The following is a 13,278-nucleotide window of genomic DNA, read 5'->3' as shown; positions in this document are numbered from 1 at the left end:
AGGGACCTTATAGACATGGAATGAATTATATTCATTCTTTATTTCACTTAGCATGTTTTCAAGTTTAATGCATGTTGTAGCATGTATTAGAATTTCATTCCTTTTTATGACTGAATCCATTGAATGTATATACTACATTTTGTCTACCCATTCATCTGTTGATGGACACTTGGGCTGTTTCTCCCTTTTGGCTATTAGGAATTACTAGTATGCTGTTGTGAACATTGGTGTATGAGTACCTGTTTGAGTACCTGCTTTCAGTTCTTTTCAATACAGCCTTTCGTAGAAGTATTATTACATCACTCTATAAAGTAATACTATAGCATTAATGAGAACTCCTACATGAGTTTAACATAACGTTCATCTTCAGGCTGTAATGTTAATACCTAGAAATCCTAGAAATGGAATGCTGATATGGTTTGTTATTTTCCAAGACTACCACATAAAATAGCTCCCATTTTAAACATCACAAGTCAGCTCTTTATTTTAGTTTTCCAATAATAGTTTGAATAAGAGAGAAGGAGAGGAAGAACAACTATTTTATTTGCTGTTGGCCAAATTGGCCATTATGTCCCTGCTGCTAATTGTTGGGTGGTTTTTTAAAGATAATTTGCTTCTAATGTTAAGAGAAAAAAGCTATTCAAAATTTAAGATTATAGGCGATTGTGCTATGTAGATTGATATTTTACAAGGCCTGTATAATAATGGACCATAGAATGCTGGGGTCCAACCCCAGCAGGTCCAGGGATCCCCAAAGGTGTGGACGGAGTCGGCAAAGAAGGAATGACATGGAGAAAGTGTTCAGTTGATCAGCAGCCTAGTCAGGATCTCTAGCCAGGATCTCCAGCCAAGTTCTGGTGTTTATTGTCTTGTTACATCTGTATTTATACCAGTTGATTTTAATCTTGTCAATTTCTATTGCAAAGGTTAGGGCGTTTCTTACCTCCATTCCAGGGAGTAAAGATTATGTAGCTTAAGGGTGATTGTTCGTAGTTGAAGTGATTAACTACCCGCCTGGCATTTAGTTAAGGGGTTTTATTCCCTCCCTAACTTAAGGGAAAAATCCCTACCTGGGGAAACAACCTTTCTCGGAGAGGTGACCTTGGTTAAAACACATAGCGTTAAGGGGAGCAAACATATTAAGAACAGTATGCTATATACTCCAGGTCCCTTGAAACATGCTGTGCAGATGTTTCTTTCCTGCAGTGACTGTGTCAAGCAGCAAGGATGGACCGGCTTCCGGCAATAGAACAGGAGAATCCTGCAACTAAATCTAATGATTAAGTGCCACTTAGATAAGTTATGTGCCTCCTGCAAAGTCCAGTACTCATTGGCAGAGGATGTTCTCAATAAGTATTTTTTGAATGAAAAAATTAATGAATGATAAAGACACTGCGACTCAGATCTTCTGATCCAGTATATATTTTGCCATGTGACATGAAAGTGAAATAAACCTGAGTATTTTGATAAGTAGTAGTAAGACATTAATTTTTCCTATTTCTACTTTTTAAAAATTACATTTTCTTTTGATAGTGTCATTTAAGAGAAATGTAATTAGCTAATTACATTTTATTTTTTGTAAGGATAGAGTTTTATTATGCTTCAGGCCTACTTTTTAAAATACAATTTTAATGGTGTGGTTTTTTTTACTTTTTGTTATTCATATATAGGTATCAAAACTGCTTTCACCAGAAAATGTGGGGAGACCGCTTTCATTGCACCTAAGTGTGAAATGATTCCAATTGAATGGGTTTGTAGAAGAATAGCAACTGGTTCTTTTCTCAAAAGAAATCCTGGTGTCAAAGAAGGGTACAAATTTTACCCTCCTAAAGTGGAGATGTTTTTTAAGGTATTTATTTTATGCATCTGTCTTACTATAACACAACTACAAACTTAAAGTCAAACATTTAAACATTAAATTGATGATGTTTCTCTCTCATTTATGTTTTCATCTCTCTACCCCTTTCCCTCTCAAAAAAAAGCAAAGAAACTTTTTACATTACAGTTGTCACTCCAGAAACATGTCAATAATGTATACTTCCATTAGCAATCATAATTCAGCTTTTAAAAAGGAAACACCTTTGAAAACCTATCTTTCTACCAAGGTGACTAACAAAATAAAATTAGAAATTACTAGGAAGAAAAGTAACAATTCAAAAAAATTTTTAATTTACTGTTGAAGAATTTGAAGTAAAGGCTACTATGAGGGGTCTTTTATATTCTAACTAGAGGCCCAATGCACAAAATTCATGCAAGGGGCTCTGCCCTCGCAGCCCCAGTTTCGTCCAGTCCAATTAGCATATTATGCTTTTATTATAGATACCGAAAAACTATTATCAATGTCTCTTATAAGCAAAAACATACAATAGAGGGAGTAGGAGTCCGTGGTTATGAACTTGTATTGGTTTTCTTTATTGAAACTGCTTTTCTCTTTCCATACTTGTGTTTAAGTTAGTTTCTAGAGAGAGGCCAAATTCTTTCAATACTTTATAATTAGAATGTTATCCAAATATTTTAAGTTTTAAAGTAACTATTGAAAGTAGACCAACTGAATATATTTGCTGTGAATTAAAGGGTATTTTAAATAAAATTTAATCTCTAGGGGAAATTTTTTAGAGGGATATTTCTGAGGATTCATGCTCAAGGGAAAAAGGACTTCAGATTCTTAGAAAAGTTCAAATATCTTATATTTAAACTAGAGGCCCGATGCATGAAAATTCGTGCAAGAGTAGGCCTTCCTTTCCCAGCTGCTGGCACCAGCTTTGCTCCAGCACCCGGGACCCGGCTTTGTCAGGAAGGATGTCCGGTCTAATTAGCATATTATCCTTTTATTATAGATTAATTGTAATCCTATATTTTCAGGATGATGCCAATAATGATCCACAGTGGTCTGAGGAACAACTCATTGCTGCAAAATTTTGCTTTGCTGGACTTGTTATAGGCCAGACTGAAGTGGATATCATGAATCATGCTACACAGGCTATTTTTGAAATACTGGAGAAATCCTGGTTGCCCCAGGACTGTACACTGGTTGATATGAAGGTACAAATAAAATGGAGATTTGAAAGTAAAAAATTACAACTGAGAAATGTCTTTGGTAGTATAGTTTTGAGAAACTTTTCTTTGATGATCTGCTGTTTCTAGATTGAATTTGGTGTTGATGTCACCACCAAAGAAATTGTTCTTGCTGATGTTATTGATAATGATTCCTGGAGACTCTGGCCATCAGGAGATCGAAGCCAACAGAAAGACAAACAGGTAAGTGATTCTTCAGGGTTGTTGTTATTTTTTATTCATTGCAAGATCAGGCTCTGGTAGAAGAGAAAGGAAAAGTGAGAGTCAAGAAAGGCAATTATTATTTAGTAGAGGCCTGGTTCACAGTGGGGTGGGGATCGGGGGGTGGGGGAGCGGAGGGCGTGTCCCTCAGCACGGCCTGCACCCTCTTTCAATCCAGGACCACTCAGAGGATGTCCGACTGCTGGTTTAGGCCTGATCCCGCAGGGATAACTCTCACAGTCCGGGACTGCTGGCTCCTAACCGCTGGCCTACCTGATTGCCCCTAACCACTCTGCCTGCCTACCTCATCGCCCCTAACCACTCTGCCTGCCTCATCTCTCCTAACCACTCTGCCTGCCTGCCTCATCGCCCCTAATCACCTCTGCCTCGGCCCCCACCACCACGGCTTAGTTGGGAAGTACACCCAGAATGATGTCCGGGAGGTTGTTTGGCTGTCCGGTCTAATTAGCATATTACACTTTTATTATAGACTAGTGACCCGGTGCACAAAATTCATGCACATTAAAAGGGAATTAATTAGAGGAAATATTGTAATATTGTTATTTGCCCTTTCTCTATAATAGAAGTGTCAGAGATGAAAGAAAATTAGTAAAATGTATATGAAAATGTCCCTCCTGTAAGAGTCTGGGGCATGCTGTGGGACCCAGAGTCAAGTCCCCGCCAACCGCGCATGCGCGCCTCTAAATCACATGAGACCCAGACCCGGCGGCCCCACCCCCGTCAAGCCCTGCTGAGTCGGGGGTACAGCTGAATCCCCCGGCCCAGCACCAGGGCACGACGACCATTTGCATATTAGCTATTCACTATATAGGATTATGATTTGAACCTGTGTTGTTGATTGCTATTTATTTAAGGTTAAATATCTCATATTTCCTATATCTTGGAAAAAAAGGTAGGAATAATACTTAACATTTACAATGCAGATTTCTCATTATTGTAATAGACTCACACAGCAAGTATTATCTTTGTTTGATTACTTGAAAACTAAGATTTTGAAAGATAGATATCTTCACAATTACAGCAATAAGTGGCAGATCTGGAACTCTATCCCAAGTCTTCTGGATCTTAGCAGGTTCTATTTCTATTCTTTCCGAAAAAAACATAGGGCGGGGTTCACTTTATATGAGAATTGTCATGGCAGTTAATTGTAGTTTAAGTGTACTTCACTAAATTATTTTTAGTCTAAATTCAAGAAATGAATTCATAAACTCAGATACATTTTCAGATATACCCTTTGCTAGGCAAACTCTTCATAATCTGTATCCAAAACTCAGAAACCAAATAATTTCAGATAGCAAGAATATTACTAATTAAATACTTGCAGCCTCAACTTTCTGTCTTTATTTTCTAGTCATATCGTGACCTCAAGGAAGTAACTCCTGAAGGGCTCCAGATGGTAAAGAAAAATTTTGAGTGGGTTGCTGAAAGAGTAGAGGTAAATCTTTTGTTGTAAATCCACACTATATTATGTGTTTTTCTCTCAGAACTTCTTACTTCAAAATAACTGGATCCCTGGACCCCCTGCTATTAAGTTTCCATTACACTTCTCCCAAATCCAGTTGAGGAAATCTAGAATCCTTGTTTCCTCTGGCCCCTGCAAGAGAAGTCTTGCATTTCTTACTAACCTCTCCACTGCTACTCAGAGTTCCATTAGCATGGGTTCCATTATCAGAGTTCAGAATTAAGAGTTCCTTGTGACACTAAAATGTCACTTTAAGAGCTATGGTATTGTCATTACTGTGATTCCATGGAAATTGAATAGGATTTGTGGTTATCCAATCGTCCTAACTATCTTTCAGATCATCATTTCCATGGGAATATGCATTTGGATTCCTGTGACTAACTTAAAGATTTATAAAACCACCTCTGTATTTTGGCTGATTATGCCTTAAAACCTCCATTAAACAGACTGTACTAAAAATCTTAGGATTAAATATATTTATAGTTTTCTGAATATTAGTTAGAAGTTGAATATTTATCCATTGCTTATTATAATTAATAGTTTGATTAAGAAATCATACTCTTTTAATTATGAAGAACTAACTCTTCTTTATAGAAGTTATTTTGAAAAGTAAATTCTCTTACATTTTGTTCTGTTTATCTTAAATTTGGTCTATTAAAAAATAAAATATTCTGTTCAGATGTATTTTTAGTATAAACTGTAGCTCTGCAAATTAACTCGTTCCAATATTTATCCATTTTTGTCCTTATCTTCTTTTGCTACGCATGTTTTTTTCTTCCAGTTGCTTCTGAAATCAGAAAGTCAGTGCAGGGTTGTAGTATTAATGGGCTCAACTTCTGATCTTGGTCACTGTGAAAAAATCAAGAAGGCTTGTGGCTATTTTGGCATTCCATGTGAACTTCGGGTGACCTCTGCCCATAAAGGACCAGATGAAACGCTGAGAATTAAAGCTGAGTACGAAGGTAAACATCAGATAACTGGAGCATTTCAGGATGTTCTCCACATTTTGCCAAAGAATTTTATGTTTAGACTAGTAATGCTTATAAAAGAGTGGGTTAAAGAGAATGATTTGACAATTGAAGCATGGAAGGAAGATAAAGACTACAATTAGTCTTTATTATTTTTTAAAATATATTTTATTGATTTTTTTAGAGAGAGAGAAAGGGAGAGGGATAGAGAGAAACATCCATGATGAGAAAGGAAATCATCGATTTTCTGCCTCCTGCATACCCCCCACAGGGAATTGAGCCTGCAACCTGGGCATGTGCTCTGATTGGGAATTGAATCAGTGGCCTCTTGGTTCCTGGCTCGACGCTCAACCACTGAGCTACACAGGCCGGGCTATCTTTACCTAATAAGAAGCCCCTCAAACACTATTTCTTAAATACTCCAACAGAAAATAGGGCCCATGTCAATTATGGAAAGCCTGAGGTTGAAGCAGCAGATCTTCTCAAGTATCTTTAATGACCAGCTTTTCCTGGGAGGCAAACATGAAATTAAGTAATAATTTCAGAATTGAGTATATAAAAGAAATCTCTTGATGAAATAGCAGTGATCTAAAATAATGGAGCCCTAGAGACATGACCAAATGTTTTTCAACTGGAGAAAATGTTTTTGAATATTCTTTTCAAAGGTTGTTGCTACAAGAGTGAAGTTAAGTTTTTTTAGAGAGGAGGGAAAGGTCTCAGAATCCTTTGATAAAATAATAAAAGCCAGACCTCTTTTTCCAGAAAAATGCAAAGGAGCAATTTATAATTTTATCAAATAATGAAATGTTTTAGAGATATGTTAGAAAATACATTGAAGGGTTTTAAATACTTGAGTACTATATTGAATTTGTCTTCAACTCTTTTTTAAACCTAAAGCTCTAGCCTCTGTTACTCTGTTAAAGGACAGTGGTCTGGTGGTGGTGGTGTTTCCTTGAGTCTGAGCGGCAATAGTAGAAGTGGCCTTTGAGCCATTCCCTTTAATCTTTGGTACCCGCTCCTCTCCTTTAACCTATGGATCTCAAAGATGGCCAAACCTATTCTTGCTACTTCACTGCTTGATGTATAATAAGTGGCAGAGTGATCCTTATATTTAGAATATAATAATATGTAATATGAATATGTGATGTCTTATTTATGCTTTTCTGGAGACTGATGAAGGAACTGAAGGAGTTAAGACACATGGGCCCTTATTTTCAACCTATCTTTAAATATCATTTGACTATTTAGCATAATTATAAACTTGTGACTTCCATAGGGGATGGCATTCCTACAGTCTTTGTGGCAGTGGCAGGCAGAAGCAATGGTTTAGGACCAGTGATGTCTGGTAACACTGCATACCCAGTTATCAGCTGTCCTCCCCTCACTGCAGACTGGGGCGCTCAGGATGTGTGGTCTTCTCTTCGACTACCCAGTGGTAAGATACATTGAATTTTTAAAAATTCTTTATTACAAAGTTTAAACATGCACAATAGTATAGAGAATAATGTAATAAAACCTTATGTACCCCTTACCCAGCTTCAGCAATTAACATCTTGTTGCATCTGTAGCCCTCTTCTGGATTATTTTAAAGCAGATCTTAAACATTATAGCATTTTATACTTAAACTAGAGGCCCAATGCACGAATTCGTGCACATTGAAAGGAAATGAATTAGAAGAAATATTTTTTTTTAAATATATTTTATTGATTTTTTTACAGAGAGGAAGGGAGAGAGATAGAGAGTTAGAAACATCGATGAGAGAGAAACATCGATCAGCTGCCTCCTGCACATCTCCCCCTGGGGATGTGCCCGCAACCCAGGTACATGCCCTTGACCGGAATCGAACCTGGGACCCCTCAGTCCGCAGGCCGACGCTCTATCCACTGAGCCAAACCAGTTTCGGCTAGAAGAAATATTTTTATATCGCTATTCGCCCTTTCTGTAATAGAAGTGTCAACCAAATTCACAATTGAAAATGACAGATGGAGCCGGAACCGGTTTGGCTCAGTGGATGGAGCGTCGGCCTGCGGACTGAAAGGTCCCAGGTTCGATTCCGGTCAAGGGCATGTACCTGGGTTGCGGGCACATCCCCAGTGGGAGATGTGCAGGAGGCAGCTGATCGATGTTTCTCTCTCATCGATGTTTCTAACTCTCTATCTCTCTCCCTTCCTCTCTGTAAAAAATCAATAAAATATATTTAAAAACAAAACAAAAACTTGTCATTAAAAAAAAAAAAAGAAGAAAAGAAAATAACAGATGGAAACACACATGTGCGATTGGCGCCAGCGAGAGCTTTACATGTATCACACATGCGTGAGTCAACTTAGCCTTTTATATATATAGAATAAACTTGCTTAATTAGACCTGCTTTCTGATGTAGCTAAACTTTCCAGCCCAGTGAAGCACCCCAACTTCTCTTTCAGGTAATTGTCAGCAACACAGCAGTAAATATCAACATGAAGCAGACTGTCACTATAGATCATGCAGGGAGAACAAAGGGTAAAATATTTAACTGCAGCAGTGTTTGACTATATTCTGCGCAGTGAGAAAACCTTAAGTCGTTTTCAAGTTCCACAATTTCTTCTTTTCAGTCGGGTCAAGTTTCTAAACTTTCTAAATCTCCGTTTTCTGGCTAATGAAAAGAAAATAGGATTCTGCCGAGTCTCCTATCTACCTACTCCAGGACTTCTGTGAGGATCAAATGAGATGAGGCATGGGAAAACGCTTCACAGACATCTGGTTAAAGTGTAAAATGTTTGCACCTGGCTATAAAGCAAGCCGTGTTCCTGGGCTGAAGAAACTCCAAGAGGCTAGTCGCTAGGGAGAGGAAGCCGGGTGTTGCTGCAACGTCATTACCTGGTGCCCACAGCGACCATTTCTGAGGGCCACATTTTGTGCCATGGGGTCTTGGCATTGTTGGCTGCAGTTTGGTGGAGTGTTGCTCCGGGGTGGTAGAGGAGCCTGTGTCCCATTTGGGGGAAGCCGAGTGTTGCTTTGTGGTCGCCAGGTCTGCGGTGCCATTTCTTTGTAAATGGCCAGTGCACATCACAGCAGCTCCTGCATTGAGCATTTGCCCCCTGGTGGTCAGTGCGCATCATAGCGATCAGTCAGACAGTCAGGGGGGACACTTAGCATATTAGCCTTTTATATAGAGAGATACTTAAATATACCTCTCTAAGTGGTAATGACTCTAGTTTTTAAATCATAAGCTTGATACCCTTTATACACCTAAGAAAAATTAATGGTAATTTCTTAAAATCATCTATTTAGTGTTCATGTTTTTCCAGTCTTCTCATATGTTTATGAATTTTCTTTTAGGAAACTTGTAGGATCTTTTGTCTATCCATTCTTAAATTTCACAAAGATGTGTCTTGATGAGTCTGTTTTCATTCTTGGCTTTTAGTGAGGGCTTTTACTCTGGAATACTGATTCTTTTAGTCCTGGGAAGCTTTTTTGATTTACTTAATAATTTCCTTCCCCTGCCATTTTCTTTCGTTTTTTGATTTATTATTCAAATTTGGACCTCCTTGAGATCTATTTTCTTTCTCTTGTTGCTATACTTTCTGGAATATTTATAGTAACATCTTTTATTTGAGATTATTGTGTCTTTCACATTGGTTCCTTTCCTCAGCTATGTAGAAAACTGGGACACTGTAACAAGCCAGTTGGAAGCCCTGTGCAGATGGGTGGGGCTTGTCAAAAGTGGGCTCCACTGTGGGGTGATCTGGTAAGGCTGTTCTTTGAATAACCTCTCACGTCAGTGTCTTTCAGTCTTTTCTCATGTGTTGCCCAGAATTACCCAGAGTTCCTTTCTAGGCTCAGTCCTCTACTTGGAGGAATAAGCCTGGCTGCTAGCATTTAGGAAGCTGGGGATCTTAATGTTTGTCAACTTAGTCCCGTTTTCACTATGGCGTTTTGTGTCTCAGCTGTGCCTGGTGTCTTCCAGCCCACAGAAGTCTGGACAAGTCTGTTTTGCCTTCATAAAAATTTAAAATTGCCATGGCCTGGAAGGTGCTTGCTTAGGTACATAGGGTGGGGAAGGGAATTTGAGGGGCCAAACTGCTTCTTGATTTCCTTCTGCTTTGCCCCATTTTCACCCCCACTCCTCCCTTCAGATGTGTCTGGTGCCCCTAATTCCTGAACCTTTGAGTGGGTTCCGTCAGGCTGCTTCTCATCCTTCCCTGCTTCCAGTTTAGGATTAAATTTTCTTGGTATACTAAGTAGTGACCACTCCCTTTGCCTTTCAGCTGTGTTTATGTCTATTTTCTTTATTCCCTTTACTGCTTTTTACACAACTTCTGAGAGACATCTTGTAATTAATCCATCTTTAACTAGGTCTTCAACTAGATATCTACCAACTTCTCAAGTTAGAAATCTACTATAATATAAATAAAACTGTAACCAAATCTATACTAAAGGAAATAATATAGATATTATCCATGGAGCTTAAAATAAGCTACCCATGGGAATGTGGTAAGCAAAAATTAGATGTTTTTAAACATTTTTAAAAATATTTTTTATTGATTTTTTACAGAGAGGGAGGGAGAGGGATAGAGAGTTAGAAACATCGATGAGAGAGAAACATCGACCAGCTGCCTCCTGCACACCTCCTACTGGGGATGTGCCCGCAACCAAGGTACATGCCCTTGACCGGAATCGAACCTGGGACCTTTCAGTCCGCAGGCCGACGCTCCATCCACTGAGCCAAACCGGTTTGGCTAAACATTTTTTAAAATATATTTTTATTGATTTCGGAGAGGAAGGGAAATGGAGAGAGAGATAGAATCATCAATGATGAGAGAACCATTGATCGGCTACCTCCTGCTCGCCCCCCACTGTGCCCTTGCCTGGAATCGAACCTGGGACCTTTCAGTTCTCAGGCCAACACTTTATCCACTGAGCCAAACTAGCTAGGGCGCAAAATTAGATTTTATTTAGTATTGTTCAAGGAGAAACAGAGAATTGAAGATTTGTACATTCTGATCACTAGGATTGTGGGATTACCTTTTGAGGAATAGTGTTTCAGTGGCTTGCGTAAAATCCTGAAAACTCCCATTTGTCTTTCTCTTAAAACATGCTCACTAATCTAATTTTTTTTTTTTTCCACTTCACGTATTTGCCTGTCATCCTTAAGCAGGGGTCATGCTAACATTCTCTTCAGTGTCATCTTTGGGATGACACTAAAAGTAAAGTGACTGATGTCACATATGTTAACACAAATTAATAAATTAGCCTTGTGATTTATACTATAATATGTTTTTTTTGTTGTTGTTAATCCTTACCCAAGGATATTTTTCCATTGATTTTTTTTTAGAGAGAGAAACATCAATGTGAGAGAGAGACATCGATTGGTCGCCTCCCCACACGCACCCCTAAAAAGGGACCACACATTCCCCAGCATCTCCACCAAAAAACAACAACAACAACAAAAAAGGGACCACATACTAGGGATTAGGGATCAAGCCTGCAACTGAGGTATATGCCCTTGACTGGGACAGTCCACAGATTGACGCTCTATTCCAGCCGTGGGCAAACTACGGCCCACGGGCCGGATCTGGCCCGTTTGAAATGAATAAAACTAAAAAAAAAAAAAAAAAAAAAAAAGACCGTACCCTTTTATGTAATGATGTTTACTTTGAATTTATATTAGTTCACACAAACACTCCATCCATGCTTTTGTTCCGGCCCTCCGGTCCAGTTTAAGAACCCATTGTGGCCCTCGAGTCAAAAAGTTTGCCCACCCCTGCTCACTGAGCCAAACCGGCGAGGGCTGTAATCTGTTCTTATTGGGGATATTATAGTTAGAGTCAAAGAGCATAGTGAATTCCAAGAATATTGGGAAAGGGGAGCTTTTGGATTGATCAAATAGCTACTCTTTGACCTTAGTGATGGTCATAAGTACCACCTCAAGAAACCAAAGCTGGGCAAACATGTGGCCCCCAAGGAAGTTAATTTTTTTTAATCTATGGTCATTTCTTTTTTATTAATTTTTTTTTATAGATTGATTTTTTTAGAGAGAGACATTGATGTGTTGTTCTGTTCATTTATATATTCATTGGTTGATTCTCATATGTGCCCTCACCAGGGATTGAACCTGCAACCTTGGTGTATTTGAGACAACACTCTAACCAAGTGAGCTACACAGCCATGGCTACTCTTCAGTCTTTTAGATCTTATTACTATTAAATTTACTTACAACCTGATACTTATTAAGGTTATGCTTTGGATTTGACTCTCTTACTGCTTAAAAATGTTAGATTAGTTAGAATGTAAAAACAAAAGGAGTAGCTAAGATATTATTAAAACAATTAGCATGCCTCAAGTTTGTCTAAGAACAGCTGTTTCTACCCTCTTGTCCCTTGTTTTATTTCTATTGTCCTTCACCAGGATTTAAAGGGATTGTGTATGTGAAAAGAACTTTGAAAAGGGTAAATATCTTTGCCAGTGAATTCAGAGAGAAGAGTCATAGATAATGCATATAGAATACCTGCTCGTAGCAAATATATATTACTTTCCTCTTATAATCACTTTTACCTCCCCAACATTAAGGATAGTAACTCCTTCTGCAGAAATACTTGAAATAAGAATAATACAGTAGTTTTTATTATCTATGGTTAACAGGACTTCTCTGAGTATAAAATAGTTTGCTTAAGTAGTACTTTCAGTATTAATTGACAGCTCAATTTTCTGTCTTTTCCTTTCTGAACCAATAGGTCTTGGCTGTTCAACCATACTTTCTCCAGAAGGATCAGCTCAGTTTGCTGCTCAGATATTTGGATTAAACAACCATTTGGTGTGGGCCAAACTGCGAGCAAGCATGTTGAATACATGGATTTCCTTGAAGCAGGCTGACAAGAAAATACGAGAGGGCAAATTATAAGAAAGGAACATCGTTGCATTTTTTTTAGGAGGAAAAACTATAATTTTCTGGTTATTGAAATTATAGAAAAAACTAATTTTTTTTCCTGCAGGAAAAAAAAAAAATCAGGCAAGATGAAAAGATTTTTAATCAGAGAAAACGAAACTTATTAGTGAATAATTGCTTTTCTAGATTCATGGATTAGTAGAATATATGTAGATATCTAAAGACATTTTAAAATAAACCTCTTTCCCACTCTAGGTGGGTAACAAATAGATTTCTTAAATGCTAATCATGTCCTATTATAGAGCTCTGAAGTTACTACTTATATCTCAACCCATAAGTTCTAGACAGTTAAAGTGGCTTTATTAAGAACAGCTGATGAAGAGCAATACTGTTCTCTTCCTCAATTTGATCTTTACAAAATTCTAAGGACATGGTTTTTTATTTGCAGTCAGTATCTCAGAAAATGGTGTGTATCTTTAGCTATTGATAGACATGTTTTGTTTTCATTTTGATTTTTTTTTTTTTCTCTGAAGAAAAGTTGAGATTGTTGGGGGAGGGAAGACACAAAGTAAGATGAAGAGGCAATGTGAAAGCCATGGAAAGGGAACTTTTCTGAGAACTTCTGATGGGTGTCAGAGCAATTTTCCATGGAAATAAAGTAGAGCCACCTTTGCCTTCAAATGAAA

The 13,278-nt window shown here is 38.0% G+C and overlaps 1 protein-coding gene across 2 annotated transcripts in view; it reads left to right on the top strand.

Annotated features, from left to right (window-relative positions):
- The window catches only part of PAICS (phosphoribosylaminoimidazole carboxylase and phosphoribosylaminoimidazolesuccinocarboxamide synthase), a 21,315-nt gene extending 8,037 nt beyond the window's left edge, over positions 1-13,278 (top strand). The window contains exons 3-9 of one of the 2 annotated variants that reach the window (XM_081097035.1): positions 1,671-1,849; positions 2,863-3,042; positions 3,145-3,258; positions 4,649-4,732; positions 5,541-5,721; positions 7,004-7,162; positions 12,441-13,278. In XM_081097035.1, the coding sequence (XP_080953161.1) occupies positions 1,671-1,849; positions 2,863-3,042; positions 3,145-3,258; positions 4,649-4,732; positions 5,541-5,721; positions 7,004-7,162; positions 12,441-12,607 (1,064 nt within the window). In that variant the 3' untranslated portion in view covers positions 12,608-13,278. The remainder of the gene's footprint in view (positions 1-1,670; positions 1,850-2,862; positions 3,043-3,144; positions 3,259-4,648; positions 4,733-5,540; positions 5,722-7,003; positions 7,163-12,440) is intronic. The other variant, XM_081097036.1, reaches the window with a different exon arrangement.

The sequence above is a fragment of the Myotis nattereri genome, assembly GCF_964212035.1.
Source record: "Myotis nattereri genome assembly, chromosome: 1".
NCBI lineage: Eukaryota > Metazoa > Chordata > Mammalia > Chiroptera > Vespertilionidae > Myotis > Myotis nattereri.
Note: the sequence above shows the minus strand (reverse complement) of the source record. Positions and strands in the feature narration are given on the sequence as shown.